Here is a 21,141-nt window from a genome sequence, read left to right as displayed (position 1 = left end):
AGGGGGCTGGAGCACGTGATGTATGAGGAAAGTCTAAAAGAACTGGGGTTGTTCTGTTTGGAGAACATCTTGTTTTAAAGACTCAATATACATTAGCTTTACATTGAAAGCTGAAGCTTCTCTTCTTTCTCCAGCCCCTCATCCATGCAAAATCAAACTGGTTGTGAGACGATCATCTTGCAACTATGATCTTTCTATAGGAGTAAAAAATTTTTTCAGAAGTCACAAGGGTTGAATCCTCATTCAAGCTGATCTTCAGGGATTGGGATCTGTGGCTCATAATGTGTAAAACAGCTCATACAATTTTATCTATTTCAAGTGGCTTTACCTTTGATGATTTAGCTACTTTTTTTTTTGTTCTTCCTATTAGCATGGGCCCAACTAATGTCAAAGCAGCAAAAGACAGTCCAGGACCATAGTCATGCATTTTTCAGAGGCTTTCAAAACAGAATTGTATCAACAAGAAGTCAGCCAAAATGATCAAACCAGTTAATAATTCAGTCTGTGAGTTTCCCTAATTTCTTTTGGAAAAGTGAAAAACACAATAAAAATGTTTCCACACAGACTTTTTAATCAACTCTGTGATATTTCTGATGCACAAAATCTTAGCTTTCCATCTGAAAACTCTGATAATATGGATCTTGTCTAAGCTTAAACAAAATTTTCTTATGATCTATTTTTAACAAAAGGCTATCTAGGCCTGTTAGATTTTTAATGGACTAGCATTTTAAAAGAGATATGCATAATAGTAAGATTTGAAATAGAAAGTATATGTAACAAAAAAAAAAAAAACCCAGACAAGCAAGTCACATTAACAAAATTCATTTTCTTATATGACAAATTTGAAGAGGAAGAGAGAAGGATTAATTATTGTTTTGGTTTTGAAGGATTCTAAGGCTTCCTCTAATTTTTAGCTAATCCTCTTTCATTCAAACACTCAGCAATTTCAGATTGTCAGGTGTGGTTCAGAAAATTTGGCATTATTCAAATTCCAAATTACACTCTGGTTACATACACATGCTAGTTGCATATAGGAGAGCAGTGAGCACCATACAGTTGAAATAAAAACATACCTTCTCCTCAAAGAAACAGCCATTAAAAGAGTTCTTGCCATTATTTTAAACATTTCCTTTTTGTTTTCTATCTTATTTGGCTTCAGCAGTATCTGTGGTTGACATGTGGTAAGAATCCATGCTGAAGCAGCACTGAAGCATTATGTGGCTAGAATCTCCAGAATCCTGCCCATCACGAGTTTCTATGAATATACTCTTTTCTGGAGAAGAATGGGACTTTCATATTCCTGTAGCAATATTTGTATTAGCTGACTTGTTTATCCTTTTTTTTGTTGTTGTTGTGCTGATAAGTTTCAGACTTATGATTTTCACTCTAACTTCAGATATCTAGATGACAAGCTCAAAAGATTATCCTTTATTAATAAAACAGTGACCCTATGTCACCAGGAGCATACTAAAGTACTCTAAATTGGGAAACTATGGTTCTATTGTATGCAGCTTGCTTTTCATGCTTGCACCTGTTAAGTAATATGTTTTGCTCTTCTCTGACTACCAGTTAGAAAGGGAATAGCTTCTATATGTGACAAGACAACCGAAAAAGAAATCATAAGCCTTTGCATTCTATTGGGATTATTAATTTTCTGATGAACAGTTCCTCAGGTATTCATTCCACTGCAGGCAAATATTTCGTAATGCTTAACAATCACTGTGAAAGTTTTTCCGTTTCTCAGTTTCTCCAGCTCAGAACAAGAATGGAGCCATTGTTACTACAGCATCAAAAGATTTGATGACATTCTTTCCAATGGGTCATGGTGTATTTTGAGACATCAAGGAGCATCTAAGGAACCCCCCGCTTGTGGGGCCTTAGATCTTAACACAATATGCTAAACACCACTTGGGCGTTGTAAAATTAATCTTTATATCTACTTCATGCTAGCCAAAATACCAGATCCATGGTACTTGACATCCAATATCTCCTGAATTAATGACCTCCCAATATTACTCTCTGTAAAATTACGTTATTAATTGTGAAACTGTGATATTTCCCCTCAAAGGGCTGCCAATAATGCTAGCTTTTCTTACTGTCCAAGATCCTGTCATTCACGTTAGACAGAAATGCTTCTTTTTTGGCCACCCAACAGTGGGAATGTTGAAGATGTTGGTATTCAAGTATCCTTTTTTAGCTATAATCCTGAGGTCTGCCAGTTTCATTTCCAGAACTGGTAAATTTGACAGTTCTAAATTCAATGGGTTTAACTGTTCTGCATTTGTCCTATTCCTATGGACACTTCATCATTCATGATACACTTTGAATAAATTAAATCATTTGAAATATTTTCCTCTTTTAAATGTACCTTTAATATGTTAGAAAATAAATTTTAAGAAGTCTTTTCAACATGAATGTTTGTGCACCCAGTACCCTAGGAGCCATAGTCATGGATGTATGAAGCAAAAACCCATTTCTGTCTGCCAAGCAATTTATAATCTAAATGGTGTAACCTTGGTTTTTGCACTTCCTTTGAATAAAATTTCATAGGTGCTCAGTTCTGAGATATGTATTTTTAGAAATGGTTTTATTTACATTACCTATGTGTTTATTTTTTAAATCATATCTTCAGGTAAATTCCTGTTACCTTCATTCATGACTAGACATGGCCATGTTAATGTAAATAGCCATTTGGTGATAGTTTAAAACATTCAGTGCAAATTTGATATTTTTATAGCAATAAGAGCAAGCAACATAAAAAAAACTTCATAAAAGTCAATTTTATTTCAGTAGTAACAGAGCACAGGATGTGGGGATACCAAGAAAACTCTTCTCCCCATAGGTGTGGTTAGTGGCAGGCAGTCAAAGTGGCATCACCACACCCAGGGTGTTTTTTTGCTAGTTACCAAACACTTCCAAAAAAACAATGTTTAAAATAAGTTTAAAAATAGATTTAACAAAACAAGTTTAATTTCAGTATGTCCAACAGTCCATTTAAGTATTTTGCTAAAAACATCTATTTTCAGCTTTCATGTTTTAATCCACAAACTGTTCTCTTCTCCTATTGCTCCTTGTTTGCTTTTGTTGGGTATGTGAGAGTTTGCCTGAGAATTGCTCTCTCCTTGCGCTGGCACTAGGCTTTGCAGGCTCTCTGTAGCTCTGGCTTCACACTGTTGTACTTCAGCATGGTGGTCCCCGTCCTCAGTGTGCTGCTGAAAAACATCTATGTATAGATTAATGCAACAGGCAGCAAACAGTAAAGAATAGAGGCCTATGAATTTACTTAATATGAAAGAGCCTAGAATAGGTCATTTTACTTGCAATTCATGTTTTTCAGCAGTTAAAGCTGTTATGCTCAATAGTTGTAACTCCAGTTACTCCTGTCTGAATAATAAAAGATAAACTGGTGCATTTGGGGGATAAAGACTGGGCCTATATCTTAGAAATTTTAGTTCTGTAGTTTTGCTTTGAGAAGTTTTCAATATAAATCTTAAATATACAAATTTATATAAATCTTCTTGTATGCAAACTTTCCAGCATGTATTCAAAAAGCGACTACTTTAAGCATGTGCTTAATTTAAGCATGACAAGTGATTTGCTAAACAGACTTACTTGTATGACTAAACCAACACATAGTTTGTTCAGTGGGACCAAAATTTGTTCCAGTGTGATTCATCAATGAGTAAGAATGATGCTATCCAGAGTTTTAATCTAAGCACAAATTTGAATAATGACCTGGATTTTTTGAAGAGGAGCTAACTAAGCAAGAAAAGAAAAAAAAAAACATTTATAAAGAATTCTATGGCTGATATCACTACCTATTTTCAGCTATATGAGTCAGTGAGCTATATCACATGGATTTTCACAGAAATATCAAAGCAAATCCCACTTCAAACCCACACCACTTCCCAATATATACCCTCACTCATCGATTCTGACAGAGCGACTGAACGTATATTTGTCTGAAATAAAAGCATAAGATAACACAGATCATAGCTACAGCAACAATTAGCTTTCTTACAGACTGTAATTTTCCGTGGAACTTCTGCCTAGGCTAATTTATAGAAAAACTGAGGAAAAAAAAAAAAAAAAGCAATAACCAAATTCAGTTTGCTGGGATCTATAAGTGAGTTCTTTAGAACGTGTGCTGGGCTTAAGGGAGGCAAAATTTTTGCGAAATTGAAAAAAATAAAGATTTTTTCTAAAATAACAGAGATGGTAATTAGTGCAAATATTCCTTAATAATCATGGCTGAAAGAGCTTCAGCTGTCATGAAAGAATTAAAACCAAACATTTCTTCAATATCAGAGGCCTACTGAAATATAAATACGAGATATCTCTGGATACATGGGAGAAGCATAATTTGTACTGGTTCATGTTTTGAAACATGAAGCCAAATACTGTAGTGGAAGAAAACATCACTCAATCTGCTATAGTGTGTTTCTGCTAAATCACATCCTGCTAGAAGATGAAGCTTTGATGGACTTCCACTGTTTCCAGAATGTTCTGTAAGGTGCTGCATGGTGCTGCCAGATGTAAAGTCCTCTGGAAAACAAAAGAATGATTTAGGCAATATTTTTAATGGTGTATTCAGAACTGTAACATTTACACACAGGAAGACTGTTGTATTGTATTTTTATTTCTTTTATGGAACTAAATAATTATGCTTTATAAGTCCTTCCATCTTAGGACATCATACTTTTTCCCAATAGTTTATAAACCTCTCTAATTAAAGATGATTAGGACCTCCCCACTACACAAACTAAAGAGAATTTAGAAAGGCAGCTGTGAAGAAGCAAGCAAAAAAGAGAAACAGAAGAAAACACTGACTTGCCTCACTGTTCCTTGCAAAGGTCTGCTTCCAGATCATCAGTTCAGCTCTGGGATTTGTGGGACGCCCCTGTTCTGCTGGACCCACGTTCACCAGTGAGCAAGTGTTCTTCGAACCCTGACTGAACAGGACGGGTGATATCAAACTCACCTTTGCAGTCGTCCAGGGAAACTTTACAAAGCTCCGCGAAGCCAGAGCGCAGCAGCCTCTGTCTTCAGCAACGCCAGCTGCCGAGAGCCCGAGCGCCCGCTCGCTCCGCTCCCCGCTGGCTGCCTCACCGGGCAATGTGCTGATCCAAAATCCACGAGTTGAAAGAATCATTGAAGGCAGCGACTGGTGAAGAGCTGTAAGCTCTACACTGTAACAGGACATTGCAGTGCTGCAGTCTTGGGGTTGCATAGTTCTGCGTTTTGTGGAATAGCTAGACTCCTTGTTTATACTGGAAGCACAAATATACGGCGGATCTTATCTACGTATATAAATACCTGATGGCAGGGGGGTAAAGAAGATGGAGCCAGACTCTTCTCAGGGGCGCCCAGTGACAGGACAAGAAGCAGTGGGCACAAAGCGAAACACAGGAAAGTCTACTTAAACATAAGAAAAAAAGCTTTACTATGAGGGTGGTCAAGTACTGGAACAGGTTACCCAGAGAGGTTGTGGAGCCTCCATCCTTGGTGAGGTTCAAAACCCGACTGGACACAGCCCTGAGCAACCTGCTTGAGCTGACCCTGCTTTAAGCACCTAAGGGCTGCCAAGATGAACAAGTGAGCAGCGAAACTATCATAGGAAAAAGAGATGAGAGGTGTTCGGCTTGTTTCGTCTAACAAAGTGAAAGCTGAGAAGGCATATGATTGCTGTCCGTAGAGGTATCGGAGAATAAATACCCAGACAGAAGCTAAACAACTGTGGTGGAAAAAGAACAAATGGATGAAAACTAAGTTTGAGCAAATGTAGGTTTGAAATTAGAAAAAGACTTCTACTCTGGAATGATCTCCCAATCAGAACAACTGCAATAAAAAATCGAATACATTTTGATGGAGCTTAAAAAATTCTAAAAGTTATACAACACAGTGCTTAGTAGCACTGGCCAGGACTTTACTACATGAAGACCCTTGCACCACTATGTTTCAGGGTTAGAGTTTTTGTCATTTGTTTTTATGCAAAGTTCTTTAGACTATGTTCTTTGTTTTAGCACCAAACAAATAAGCATAGACTAAATAATGCACACTGTATTGCTTGGTGGATTTCTTGATAAGAAAAAGCACGTATGCAGGTTAAAAAATGAATTTCCTTCAGTGGCACAGAAAATTTGCAAGTTCTCCTAATGACCCAGGAAGAGGGAATTGCCTTGCAGTTATGAAAAGCAGGTCATTGACACTAAAGAGCGAAACACATTTCCAAATAGAGCAGCCTTTGTAGAATGCCAATTCAATTTTCGTGGACCATTCACATCCATTAAGCCCTGACCCAGAAGTAAAGGCAGGTAACTACTGCAATAATTTTATTGCTAAGCTTGATTGGGAGCAGGAATAAATTTAGCTTGGTTTACTTTGTGGATTAGACTGTGGTTTTAATATGATTTTTAGAAGATGCTCTATGAGAAATATTATAAAAATCTTTTCTAAAATCACTGAAAATTTGAATAGGTGCTATTGTCTACAGGGTTTAAGTAAGAATTCATTTAAATTTCAAACAAAAAAGACAAAATGTGCAACATCAGTTAAAAGCAGTTATTTCTAAGAATGACAAACAAGCAAATCTTGGATTCTGTTTATTTACTTGAAAAAAATGGGTCCTGATACTTTTTTGCAATGCTAACATCAGAAGTTTTGAAAGAAACCTTGTTTTCTAGCTTGCCTTTTTTTTAAGAAATGTAAACTTCAAAACTTTTTACCCATTCTTTGGATCCAGAAGCAGAAAGAGCCAAATATTAACTGCTCATCAGTTGGCATGCATTACTTTTTTGTTTGTTTTATTGTAGAACAAAATTGAAATAAACCTCTGATTTAAGAGGCCCCCTAACTCATGACATTTCTCAAGGAGAAGAAATCTCATTTTATCTTTTAAGAGATCATTAAAAAAACTATGTCGGCTGATAGTAAAAGGATTTCCAGAGTCTGATGTAAGGTTTATTTCCAATATTAATGTAGTTTACAATATAGAATATATTACAGAGCTGTAACTAATTATTAGTGATGTTACAGGAAGAATCTGAGTTTACCCAGTCAGATTCCTTGAATGAAGCCCCGACAATTGGACTCGGAGAGATTCATACTGATGTAAGAAATTTACTGATAAAATTTCATCGTATTGTAAAACCAGGAACAGTGCAGGGCTGGAGAAAGCACAAAAGGCGTCTTTTCTTCCCTCGGTGATAACATTTCAGCAAGCGGGAGCAGTGGCAAAGCGCTCTGACCGTTGACCACTGACCTACCACTGCAGAGCGAGCAGAGAGCTTGGGGCTAGTACTTGGATGATGTTGTGCATCGTAAGACATGCTTTCTTCACTGCCTGTCCTTGTACAGCCTGCTTTGGGGGGCAGCTAGATGAAACAGTTATCCTTTAGTATCTCTTCTGCTATCCAAGTTTTAATGACCACCCCCGGAGAACTTCAGGGCCACACACTATATTCCTCAACCCCCCCCAAGAATCGGCGGTTAAACCTGTGCCGCTGTGCGTTTGGATGTGTACAGCAGCCCTCATTATTTACATCTGCCTGCGGCTGCTCCCACCAAACACATTCCCGGAGTGGGAACGTCTTGATCACAAGGTTCTGTTTATAGCTCCTTTAATTAATATTCATCGATCCTTTCCAGGAAATCAGATTTAAGCATAGGCAGAGCAAGCAGTAGCTTATGGCAGCAGGATGCCGGGAACAGCAAAACAGCCCCGGTCTCGACGCCTGCCTGCTCCTGCCAGGCCTGCAGCTGCGGCCGCCGCCGCTGCTATGGAGGCAGTTGGGGGTGGTGGTGGTGGGGAAGAGCTATTTTGGGGAGAAACAGCCACTCCCAGGAGCACAAGCGCTACCCTTGTCTCGGCGGGAGGAGCAGAGCTACACATCTGCTGCCCCCCATCACTCCTCCTCCGTCGTCTACTTTCTCTCTTCCCCTTTTCTCCCAGGATAGGAATGGCCCCTCCTTGGCCCGGCCCAACTTCTTTTGCTCACATCTGTTGCTGAGAAATGCCCTGTATTCTGTGAACGGTTTGCAGAACAGATACATTGGCTCTTTTAAAAATGCTTCACATCTTCAAGATGTTCATCCCCTAAAAGTTTTAAGATCAAAATCAGTAAGCCTCTTACTTTTTCTTTCCATTTAGTAAATAATTGTGTTCATTTTGCTGCAGGTTCAATTATCCTCCTGATACACTTTGTTCTCTTGCTGTTTGTTCCATTATTGTATTAGACACTTAAGTCACCCTTATCAGACAATTAATAAGAGGATCATTGTAAATAGTTAATGGCAACATCTCCACTTGAAGACTAGTTAATAGAAACACGTCCTTCACGTCCTTCAGAGTTTGGCTCAACTTAAACTCTTGCTAGCAAAGCACAAGAAATCATTAAAAATATTCGCAGTTGCTCTGGGGTTTGTTAGAAGCTTTCATTGCCTGTTTTTTATTTATGCATCGCTCGCTATGAGATGATCCTCTTCAGCAGTAAAAGCGCAAAGACCACGGCACATTTTTGATTACGCGCACTACGAACGAGCTCACTGGCTCGCACGGCACGACCTTGGGCGCGCACCCAGCTCCCCGCGAGCCGGGAGCCTCTGCAAGGCGCTGCTCCTCCTCCGCCGCTCTGCGGAGGGGGCCTGCGTGCGGGAGGGAAGAGCGGCTCGGTTTGGGGGACACACAGGATAACATCTTGTTGCACAGATTCCATAATTAATTTTAATTTACTTAAATATTTAGTCTGTGGGGAGGAATATGACGAAGTTGCTTCAGGAGCTGACAACGGGCAGTTATTCTCAAGTTCTGATCCTGGAGGCATACGTGGTAATGAGAGCTGTATAAATACCTAGACAGATTGATTATATAAAATACATAGGATTCCCCCGGCACAGTCCTCTCCTGTGTTTTCAGAGTAATGGATACCTCTGAGCTTTGCTGGAGTAATTCGCTGTTCCCCAATTTCACAAGAAATTAAAACTGGCTTTGTCTGACTATTGGGGGATAAATATGATAGCATTAAAATGAAAGAAATACAGAAGAAAGTGGATGAATTAGACTGAATTGCCACTGCCTTATGTGGACAAGAGCAACAGAAGTCAAAATGTGGAGACATCAGTAGTTTCAGATTCGAGGATAGAGTTTAACAGACTGCACTTTCATTGCACAGGTGGAAGAAATCTTTACAGAGTGACTCAAAAAGCTGTCCAGTATGAAAGCACTAAATGTGCCAGATCAGGAGGCGATACTCTGAAAATGGCAGCTAGTTAAATTTATCCGACTTTTTGGGTTCAGCATGTGGAGGCTTCATTTCCGCACTAAAACTTCTCTGCAAAAGAGAATTTTCATTTGAAGACTTATGGCTTTGATTGTTAATGAAGTGGTTACTGATTTAATTTCTACCAGAAAAATCATACCTTCACCAAACATTAAATCAATAGACAACAGAAGTTGGGGAAATTGTTATTAAAATTCTAACGTGGAAATTCCCAAATCTTTTCCCCAACACACATAAAAATAAAATGATATAAATGTAAAAGAAAGCCAACAGATGTAGTGTCATATGGACTTGCTTAATAGCAATGCGTAGCCTTTCAAAAAAAGATTTACATTTACATTCACTACTAAAACTTGACATTTGCATTGAATAATTCATAATTTGTTGTTTATTATGCTTTGCTGCTTTTCTTAAATCCATGAATCTAAGTAATGTTATTTCTGCTGTTAGTGAAGTAGATTGATTCCCACAAATGCAGATATTTTGGTGTTAAAATGTAAAAATCAGCAAACACTCTGCATATAGCAGAAATACTCAATAAAGATTTAATTCGCACCATTATTGGGCTTGAGAATAGCTCTTCCACAAGTATCCCGAGCATCTTACCAACAATCACCTGCAGTCAGGGCACGTGTTTTCACGCCTACACGCGTCTCATTTCATACAAACTCACTGCACCTTAGCATGGATGCAAATGAGATCGCCCTCGGTGCTCTCCACCACGCCTGGGAGACTTTGCAGCTCATCCACCGTTCGGTTCCCACCTCTTGCTGACCTTGCTCCAAACAAGAAAGCTGGCTGAAGATATGTCCGGATTCAGCAGCTCTGCGTCAGAGTGGTTGCCAAAAGGGGACCTAATGCCTGATTTCTGTTACTGCTTTGCTGTTTCTGACAGCAGCCCTGCAGATTTTAGGGTTGCAAACAGCATGCTTGTACGTTCATAAATCTCCTAACTAAAACTTGCACTGTTTTTTTTTTAATCTAAATTTAATCCTTGAAATTTTATTGTCTTTTTTAAGCTCACTCTCATAACCAAGTTGTTAATTACAAAGATTTAGGCAGTCTCAGTGTTTGCCTGGCACTTAATCTGTTAGTCTGAGGGCAGCAGAGGGTGCTTTTGTAGACCTGCTGGCTCTCCTCCCGCATCAGTGCTTCTTTCGTTCCTTCTCTCCGAACAGTTTAATAATTCAGACTCGTGGATCAAACAGCACAGCAGATTTGATTCCACTAGCTTAGCACATGCTGAAGGGTCTAAGTACACTTCGCTCTACAGCTTCTCTGCAGAGGGGATTTGCCTAGGAGTAACCTCCCTCCTGACACCCGACTGGCCAGCGGGCAGGTCACGCTGCTTTGCAGGCCTGTTTTATTTTCATTTATTTATTTATTAACTAACTTTTCATGACCTGTGGACAAACTTGCTCCCTACAGATGCAGGCAGAGCGCTGCTCTACACCAGTGCGCACCCTGCAGACTTCACTAGATGAACCAGCAGCTACAAGCTGTAAGTACGGTGTCTAATAACATGTCTTCCAACATGAAGTTTTTTGAAAATTTAACAGTCTCTTTTCTATTCTGTATAGTTTATTCTTCTTTCGGTTCAACTTCTGTACTAAATATTGCATATATGATCAGGCCCTATCTGTGCACAAAAAAATCTGTGCAAAGTGTGACTATGCAGCCTTAGTGTTCCAGAATGGGAGTGTAAAAATTTAATGTTTAAAAACCAGAGTAGAGGAGGATGTCAGAGATTGTTATATCGCTGTTTCTCGAGATTCCTGATAATCAAAAGAACGTGTTAGAGACTTTAATAACTGGCTCCTAAGAGCCAATAACCTTCTTCATAACCTAAAAAGCAAATTAATAGAAAGGCTATCATGACATCATCTAAAATGCCAAATGCCTTTTATTTTCTTATTTATGTTCACTTTCTTTTTTGTAAAATAAATTTTTTAATATCTGAAAAACAAATAGAAGGCTGGAGAAGACTGCGTGTTGTTAGCAATTGAAACTAAGAACAGCTGTTCTGCGATGAGACCAACGGTGACACTGTAAGCAAGATGCTGAAAACCATTTCTTCCTCCTTTAAATATTTTTAAACATAGTTCACTGTTTTCTTCCTCACCAAATTTCCTGCCCGAATCCCCCCAAAGATCAAACACTTTTCACCTATACAGCAGCTCCAAGGTGTGCTGGACGACTTTCTTTTTTTTTTTTGTGTGAAGTCCCAGATCTCTCTGCTTCCCAGTTGTTCTTCCCATTGCTGTTGCCCCCTCCCCATGCCCTGGAAGAGTTTAATCCTTGCAGAAACCTGCCGGGGGTGGTGGTGGTGGGGGTGGTGGTGGTGGGCAGCAGTATTGCTTACCGTAAGAGATATCTAAGGTCAAAACCTGTAAAGAAAATGGCTTAGCTGAGGCAAAGAGAGATGCATAGGTCTCTGTGATCTCCCAGGTTATAGAAGGACCTATGAAGCCCGTAAATGCAGCTCATACGTGCTGGATGCTGGAGGCCTGGCTTCAAACCTGCGCTCGGGCCCAGGGCAGCGCCGCAGCAGCCCTCGCTCGCTCGCTCGCTCTCGCCCACGGCCTGGGTCTTGGTTTTTTGGTTTTTTTGGGTTTTTTTGTTTTGCAAGAACTGGAAGTCTGCCTACTCTCCTGGGAACATTCTGCAAAACCAGCAGCTGTTTCCGGGTACTTCTAATGCCTCTTTTGCATAGCTTAATATACTTCCACATTTATATATGGGAAACAGGTGCTTTTTCATATAATGAGAATTACCTGCGTATTTGGACAAGATATGCTTTGTCACCTGTGTGCCACCATGCTTCCCTCGCATCAGGATTAAAACGTTGCTCCAGGCTCTCCTTCTGTGTCCGCATCTTCTTTTTTTCCCCCAAGTAATTTTTTCCCCGACACAAGACAACAAAATATATTTAAAATCCAACAGGCAATTAAGTAGGCATGCCACTCTGGAGTCTATTTTTGAACACTGCGATGGTATCTTTGTGTCTAGCAGAGTAATTTCGGTCGTTTGGGCTGGTTTTGTTGCTATCTTTCAGTAGTGATATTGGGAGCAAGAATTACATGTTCTGTTTGTTGTTTTGTTTGTATGAAACTCTAACGATCTACGAGACTGAGTCATGGAACTACTATTTCTCATTTCTGTCACAATCAATTAAACTAATAATAGAATAAAGCCCCTCTTTCCCTTATTTTTGGGGGTTAAATCCTCGCTTCTTCCTCAGAAGCAGAGAACAGCTTCCACAACTGATAATAGATAATGGCGAGCCCTAATAATTTTTCTGAGTTTTATGACTCTTTCTCTTCCTAGGGAAGAGAGATAAGCAGCAAATTACTTTCCTGGAACTAAAAAAGTTCTACCACAAATTAATAATTGCTTCTACTTCAGATGGGTCTGATTCGATTGCGATTTGATGAGAATGAAAACTTCTGTTGTGGGATTAAACAAGTATCTTCTCCATAAACTTGGTCCCTCGATCGAGGTATTAGAAAGAATTTCCCACTAGCTCCAAGAGGTTTTGCTTTTGCCTCACACGCTGTGGCTTCTTCAGTGTCGGCTTATACACACATACGTGCATATGTTCACATTCTACAAATAAATGTGAAGCAGGAATCGGCTGAGTAAAAGTTATATATATCTTTTTTTTTCAAACCAAAAGCATTTATTCCTCCCTGAATCTGGGGTATCGTTCTTCTGCTCCTTTGTACTGTAGGTCTAATTTTGGTATCTGGACATTTCCTCAGGGCAAGAATGTTTTTTTTTATTATTTTTTACAGCATCACATGATCACTGGTTTCAATAACGGTTAATAGAGATTAACTTTATTAGCCAACTGCAGTCATTAACACCAACAGGAGGACTTACCTGCAAATTCTTTGCCCCGCCAGACCTTGATAACGCCCGTGGCTGTAACAGAGACTTTGCTCTCTCATCTGCTGCTCTAATTGTTTTAGTGCTGCTCAAAGATGGACTGAAATCGTGGCTCAGATCCAGCTTGCAGACTTTGGTATTGATTTCCACCTGTAAATTTTAGAATGCCAGCTAGTACTAAATGTGTTTTTCCTGTTTTTCTCCTTTGCCTCCTGACAACCTATCTGGATGCATGTCCATCGACATGCTTCCCCGGTGCTTGCCTGCACGTGGAAATACACGGGGGCAGCTTTTCATATCATCCTGTACGTGGTTACTCTTATTCTGGAATGAAGCTGTCTTCTCCAAATTAAGCGTAGTCCACAGTAAGTATATGAAACCCTCCCCCCACCTCCCCGCTTCCCATATCGTTTCTGGAATAAAAATTTCCAGAAAGAGCTATTATATAAATTTTTTTTTTCTGTTCTAAACCCTAAACCCTTATCTCCTGTTGGAATAGCATTCAATTATAGACAAATACTTATCTCGCAGCAGGTAAAAATATGAGAGATGAAATCTCTCCAGAATGTGCTTTCAAGGGGGAAAACAGAGAACGAGGGGGACGTTTCCAGCAAAATCAAACCGCTGTGATTTTTCAAAGCAACAAAAAGGTAGTTTCTTTTAATTGTTCATAGCCAATAAATAAATTAATTGTAAAACCTGGCAGAGAAATGATCTGTGGAGGCCTGATTCGCCACTGCTTTGCAGCGCTTAGCTTTCCCGTGCAAAGCGAGGGCGCCCTGCTGCCGCTTTGAGCTGTGCTTGTGATGAGTTTTGAACTAAATTGTCTGTTTATGTGTTTTGGATTTTGTAAATTAAGAACAAGCTTAAACCACTTGGTTAATGTTTCTTAGGGAGTTCTGAAATGTGAATGTAAGTTGCTCAGTTAGTACTGTTAAAAACAGCAGAGAGAATAAAGTAACTGAAGACTGCGTTAAAGGCGCAGTTATGTTTTGACGTAAATCAGTGTCCTGTTTTTTTGCCAGTGAAAGCTTCGACAGCCATCGATTTCCTTAACTTACCTGTCAGACGTCACATGGGATGACAGTACGCTGTGTACGATACAACAGGAAAACTACGGACAGGTGACCAGATTTTCAGTCTTAACTGTGAATTCTCTTGTTTTTTTAACATTTAAATCAACCTTAACATTGTTGGTTACTATTTAATTTTACAGTGGTGCCCATGGCCCCGTTTAGGATCGGGCATCCCCTTGTGCTAGGCATTTTACAAATACATAGGAAGACATAGTCCCTGCCCCGAAGAGAACATCACAGTAACTTTTTTTTCTGGTGATTTAATCATAATATTGACAACTTTATCAAAAATTACAAAACTGATATTAAAAAAATTTCTAATTCTTAGTAAGACTAGAATGGGTTTTTTTAAAAAATAGAAAAGCATTTTTATGCTACTGCTCTTCTGGAATTCTCACATTACAACCCTACATAGCAAAATACAAACTGTAACTAAGAAAGGTAGCAGTTCTAAGGTAATTCAGTCCACCATGAGTCCTCTAATATTTCTATACCACCAAACTCAGGGACTCCAAAATGATACCACATTACTTATAAACCTTCTGCAAAACTGACTGAGGAAATAACTTTAAGCTCTTTTTAACCCCTAAAACCTTAGACTGTGAGTATAATAGACCTAGGACATCAGAGAAGTGTTACTTTTTACTATGTGGATATTATTTTCATAGCTGATACCAGCAAAACTTTTTGTCAGAAGTGAAAATATGAAGAAAATCCATCGAAATAAATGAAAATATTTTTATGGTGTTCACAAAATGCACCATAATAGAAAGAGGAATATTTCCTTTAATTTGAATGTCATCTGAATGACTCAACCACATTGTCACCCACTTAGCAAAAAAAATAAAAAAATAAAAGGCATAATAAATAAATAAATAAATAGACAAGAATACGTAACACTTTACATCCTCAAAGAATCATGTAGTTAACTAATTTACCGAGATACCGATATACTTTGTGGGCTCGCTTTACTCAGCCAGTTCAGTTCTGTGTGATTGTGCCATATTAATGACAAATAAAGTGTTGTTCCACTTTCCACAATGGAGTATTTTTTCACCTTTTAAATATAGGAATTCTCTCTTAAATTAGAAAGTAGGCAAAAAGTATTTTTTTAAATTTTCATTTTAAGTCTTCTATTAGAAAAAATATAGATTTATTAAACAAAAAATAATAAGGTAGAAAGAAGGGTTGGGCCTCCATCAAAAAAGTATATTATGCTTTAATGCAAAGAGAAAGAAATGGCTCTATGGGCAAAATTCAAGTATGAGTGACCAGTTTTTTAATTGTAAAGTAGGTGCAACATTTCTTAAAATGTTACAACACTGCATGACCTGTAATGCTCACAATATTTACATTAACTGCTTACATGAAACCATAAAAACTCTAAAAGAGAAAAAAATTTGTATGGACTGAAACAAACTACTCCTAGCACCCACATCAATGCCATTATTAACCAATGAAACCAAGTGCACAAAAATACTTTACATAGTCTACTAATGTAAAGTATACATTGGTGAGAAAGTACAAACCTAATTAGTTAAAATGCCAAAAGAAGGGTTGGTCAATACAAACTCAGTTTTAGGACAGAAAGCAAAGGTAGAAATAAACTAAATATAAGCACGCACACGCGCATACACACACACACATACGCACACGTATTTATGAATAAAAAACGTAGGCGTAGACAAACAGCAGAAAAGCAGGCTGGTATGGAAAATGGACAACGTTAACTCTTTAAACATAACAAACACATTAACTCGTAACATAAAATGCCAACTCAGCTACACAAGCGATCACGTCACATGAGTTTGCATGTAGGACCATGGCGTCACACGACAGACGAATGAACCTACCCGCGGAAGGAAGGGCTCCGGCCCCCGGCCCCGCGGCCAGCGCAGCGCCGGCGCTCCGGGGCCGGGAGGGAGCGGAGCGGGCGCGAGACGCGCGCGCAAGCAGGGGAGCCCAGAGGTAGTGCTTTGTGCTCTGGCACCCGAGCGCCGAGGCCGGCAGAGCCTTCGGCCTCGTAGTCCTCGGGGACAGCTGGCCTCAGTCATGTCCTTCGGGCAGAGGAGCCTGGGATTTGGGCAAAGTGAATCGGAAGAGGAATAGCGACTCGCGATACTAGTGCCGCGTGCTGGCTACCGGAGAGTGGTCGCACCGCCAGCTTCACAGGGTGCTGATCGCTGCCAGTCCTTAGCTAGAGAGCAGAGATTTGGAAACTCAGGGAAAAAGGAACTCTGAGGTAAGTGGTGGTCCCAGATGAAGAGGTGGGGGTTAAGGACTCCATCCGGGGACCAGGAACGGTGAACTGAGAATTATTCGGGGAAGCCTTGAAGACAGAGTATGTCATCGCTTCCATCACCTTCACCACCATCCGTGTTAAAAATAAATGAAATAAAATTGAAATAATGTTGTGCTACACTTCCGTTTGTTAATTTTATAATGGCTCATAGCTTTAGACTTTTAAATCTGTAGTGTATTAATTTTTTTCTACATATGTTTCACATTTCTCACTTAATATAACATAAATAATTTGGTTAATAGATTTAACCTGCACATTTCAGCCACATTAATATATATAAGAATCTGTTAACGGTATAAATAATTCTTTTTAAATAAAATAAATCTGATATGTTACATAATACTGATAGAAATTACTGTTGCTAATAGTTTTGTAAGCCACCCTTAATTTTTCGTAGTAACACTGTAAGATGGATACTGGAATTACTTTTATGAACACTGTGGAGCATGCCCTCTCATTCTACTGCAAAACCAAACTGTAATCAGTACTGATCACGTTATTAAAATAGGGCTTCTGCCCCATTAAAAGTAAACAAGATGATTAATGAAGTTAGATAATTTAAGCTAATAAATCTAGGGGGGCTGGAGGGTTCAATGTTACTGGGGATACAAACTGTTTAGTTTATCAGGTGGCTATGAAACTTTAACTACAGAAATGGTTGACTAAAATAATCCATCTACTTTTTTTCTTTTTTTAATAAAATCTACAGCATTCTACTTCAAAAGTTAAGTAAATGAAAATGCAACCAACAGTTGCAGCCTTTGAGTTACTAAATAGACCTGTGATCCCACATCCCTTTGGGAATCTGCAAGGCTGCGCTCTCCTACAGAGACCGGAAATGGAGTACAGCACTTCCAGGCAAGGTTCATTCCAAACAGACAATATAAATGAACACTCAGTGGCGTGAAGTGTATGTCATAATTAAGGTATTACATAATCATGCCTTCTCTCTGCTGTTAAATACAAAAACAGCATCTTTTACATTATCATATAAAAGCATTTAGGCTGTATTTTTATTTATCACTTTACACTGGTAGTCTCTTGTATGTGTACTCAATAGAAACCAAAGAATTTTGTACACTATTTTTTTGTACAATAAAAGATAAAGTGTGCATTAGGTACGCTTGTACATGACAATATTGTACAATATTTACATTTCAGATATCACCATGAAATTCTGTATTATCTATATACACAATGAAAATTTCTCAGAAACATTTGGACTATTTCTTATAATCACAATTTTAGTATTATAGAAAAAAATTTCAGTAATCATCTGACATTGTTACTGTAACCTTTCAAGATTTCTGATTGGCTTATCCAGCAACCACTATCCCTCCTAATCATCAAAAATATTGTACCACTAATCCACGTAGCACCCTGTGATGGTATCTATCTGTCCTCATATAAATATTGATATAACCACGTCTATATCAATACCTACACACAGACTTATGTGCATGGTCATGTCGATAAGCACTGGACCAGTAACAAAGACATTCAATGTTATCTAGAGATCTTCCTCCTCTTGGGTTTTGGAGGCTTCACTTGTCTGTCTCCCTGTGGGATTTGGTGGACCTAAAAGTAAGTATATTTACAAGTTAGCAGCGAACATCAGGCAAAATAACCAGTCAGTAACAAATGAGTTACAGGATTGCTTGAGATGCTATCACACTGCCCTCATGAAACGGTTCTTATTATTTAATGTTTAGATGGAAGCCGGAATTAAAAGGAAGCCCAAGAACTTTAAAACACACTGCCACAACCTGTGCATCTCCTGGATGCCACAACCTGGGCGTCTCAAACCTCTGCCACCTTGGAGACAGGTACCAACTACATTGAGCGCGCAACAAAAGCGTGATAACGTCAAACGCTATGAGACAAATCTTTATAAATCACTGTGACAATAGTGATAAAGTAAAAAGCAGGTAGGCAGCAAATATTGCTAACGTGCAAAAAATGAGAGAGGTCAAATTCAGGTCTGTGGCAGCATTATTAATGAACAAGCTACGTTCAGCAAACTGTTTTCATTTAACATTAAAATGAAATTTTCAATTTCAAGTCAAATACTAGATTTATTTGAATGTGAAATATGTTTTCATCGACTGCTCAATAAAAAGCACAACACGAGTAGAAGAGACGACGTGTGAGAACGCATTACTGCCTAACGTGGGATACCACCACCATCTGTTGGTAGAAGTGAGCTTGTGTTTGAGAAAGAGCAGTTTTCAGCTTGCAAATAGCAGTCAGTCAAAAATAACAAATCCTTGAGCAATGTGTTAAATTGTTTCCTGGATTCCTTTCCAAATGCCTTCAGAGAGCTAATATTTACTGTATATTTAATGGCTCTTACAGTAGAGATAATGCTTTAAGCTAATTATCCTGTTCGCACATGCTTTTCATTCAAAACAACTGACATCTGAACAGCAGTAGCTGAAAAAAAATGCAAGTCACTACAACGAGAACAACCGTTGATTCCCTACGATTGTTTCCATCATAATATTCATGGAAATAAACCCTGATTACAAATTTTGTGACAAGATAATTAAAATACAATTCAAGACTATTTAGTGACGTACAGTCTGGCACATCGGCTTTTCTGCATTAGGAACAACCAGATCAGCAAAGCCAAATGGCAGCAGTTTCCCCCGAGCCAGTTTATATCTTAGTTAAAATGCATATAGCATACAGTTCTGATTAATACCGGCTTTATAAACAAAAGCAATGGAACTGGTATCGGTAGAACTGTTCAGCCCAGACATTTAAATTGTGGCGTAACAGACACAGAAGATGCGAGGGCCGTGAACAGATCTCACGGTTTGACTTTATTTGCAATAGGGCTACAATCAGTGGGTTTACTGATTCTTTTAAATATGCGGGTGTCCAAGTATCTTCAGTACTGAGCATCAAATATCAGCAAAAAGAACCTTTTATGCATTCAAATGTTTTATAATTAATAATTTGAATAACTGCCAATGATATGTTATGAGATACACGTTATGTCACATGCACTCTGATACCCTTTTATGCATTTCTAAGTCTGCTTTAATGAAATTATAGGCATGTTTGTGATGTGAAGATCAGTACATCATATAAATCAATTTATAAATTAGAAAGATTCTGAGCTTGCAAAATAACAGTGTAAATATTTAAAAAAGCAGCACTGTTAGATTTGATATTAGGAATACTCTTTTTAACTTACCTTCAATGACAATAACTTTCATTTCACAAGAGAGAAAGTTTACTCAGAGAGTGTTACAAGCAAAAGAATGATACTTCTAAATGCAGTTTCAGTAACTTGCTAGTCAGCTGAAAAACAAATGAGCCTGATTTTGCACCACTAGTCAGAGAAAACCAAGGAATATGAGCGGGACTGGAACTGATCCAAATATTTTCAGGCTGCATGGATAAAAAGTATGTCCAGGAATCTATCTTTGTAAAAAATATAATTGGCATTGTAACTAAAACTATACATCTTTTCCAGCTTTTCAGAATGATTAGACATTTGCAGTTTTTAATGCAAGAGTAATACTGAAAATTCCACATCATTTTAGAAAATACAAACAAAATTTATATTAAAAAGCAATCCAAAACAGCACTCCCAGTCTTCAATTTGACACACATGCACAAACATAGAAAAATGAAAAGATTATTGCTAACATGAAGAGAGACTTACATTCCCAGACATTTTGTCTAGTTCACTCATGGCCTCATGAATAGCAGCTTCTAAATGGTTATTTAGCTTTCCACTTCTAGGAAGAAAAAATTAATGCCATCAGTAATTCTTAGTTGCAGAAAAAACCTTTAAGATTCATAATAAAGAAACACATGCATTCATCAGACATATTCTACTAACTGTATTCAGCCTCCCAGGTAGTTATAGTACAAATAGCAAAATCAGACCTATACACAGTATTATGTAAATTAAAAGCTTGTGTTATAATGACAAAAGAAAAATTAAGGACAGCACTTCAATGAGTTGTTAGTTACAATAGCCACAACATAGACTACAGCCACGAATAATAAGCAAGAGTACCGCACAGTAACATATCAATCTTGAACTATTATATTATATTTACATAAAAACACGGTGTTTTGTGCAACGTGCCTTTCCTTCTGTCGCTAGATTAGGAGAGCAACGAGCATCAGGCTCTCGGGTTTTGGTGAGGAGCAGTCAGTAGGCACAAGAAGAGTTCTCCAGCTGCTCTGCACTTTCTCAAAGACCTGAAGTGTTACTAAACCCGCAGTGTTGCTTGCCTCTGCCCGCTTCCCACACCATATTACACGCTGCATTTACTTTGTACTGGCAGTTGCATTTCAGCAATACATTTATGAAGGACTAAGTATGTTCGCTAATAGCTTCTTGAAAAATCAGTGCATGTTCTGCAAAGTTTTCCTCTTACCCGAAGTATGAAGCTCAAAGTTAAATAGCCCTTCTAATTTTAATTACCCGGAGGAAGAGAAGTCACATTGTTCCTCTCAAACGTTGCAGTTTTACCCTGGAAAGACAGCCCACTGAGGGCTACGATAAATACAGAAAGTGAATGCCCAGGGTTTCCCTCGTAGTTAACAGAGGGATGGAGATGCAGAGCAGGCG

At 38.6% G+C, this 21,141-nt stretch overlaps 1 protein-coding gene and 1 long non-coding RNA gene across 9 annotated transcripts in view; one reads left to right on the top strand and one right to left on the bottom strand.

Moving 5' to 3' along the window:
* The first annotated feature begins 13,382 nt into the window (after nt 1–13,382).
* On the top strand, nt 13,383–17,407 carry LOC106496639 (uncharacterized). Its single transcript, XR_001294650.2, has 3 exons — nt 13,383–13,531; nt 13,698–13,816; nt 14,192–17,407. It is a non-coding gene; the product is annotated as an uncharacterized lncRNA (long non-coding RNA).
* Nucleotides 17,408–17,535: 128 nt separating this feature from the next.
* The window catches only part of MBD5 (methyl-CpG binding domain protein 5), a 145,000-nt gene continuing 141,394 nt past the window's right edge, over nt 17,536–21,141 (bottom strand). For all 8 annotated transcript variants that reach the window (XM_067299418.1, XM_067299415.1, XM_067299419.1 and 5 more), the window contains 2 exons: nt 20,221–20,296; nt 17,536–18,122 (listed from right to left, as the gene is read on the bottom strand). In XM_067299418.1, the coding sequence (XP_067155519.1) occupies nt 18,051–18,122; nt 20,221–20,296 (148 nt within the window). In that variant the 3' untranslated portion in view covers nt 17,536–18,050. The remainder of the gene's footprint in view (nt 18,123–20,220; nt 20,297–21,141) is intronic.

Source organism: Apteryx mantelli, chromosome 6 (genome assembly GCF_036417845.1).
Source record: "Apteryx mantelli isolate bAptMan1 chromosome 6, bAptMan1.hap1, whole genome shotgun sequence".
In the NCBI taxonomy this organism is placed as follows: Eukaryota; Metazoa; Chordata; class Aves; order Apterygiformes; family Apterygidae; genus Apteryx; species Apteryx mantelli.
This window is presented reverse-complemented; position numbering and strand designations above follow the sequence as displayed.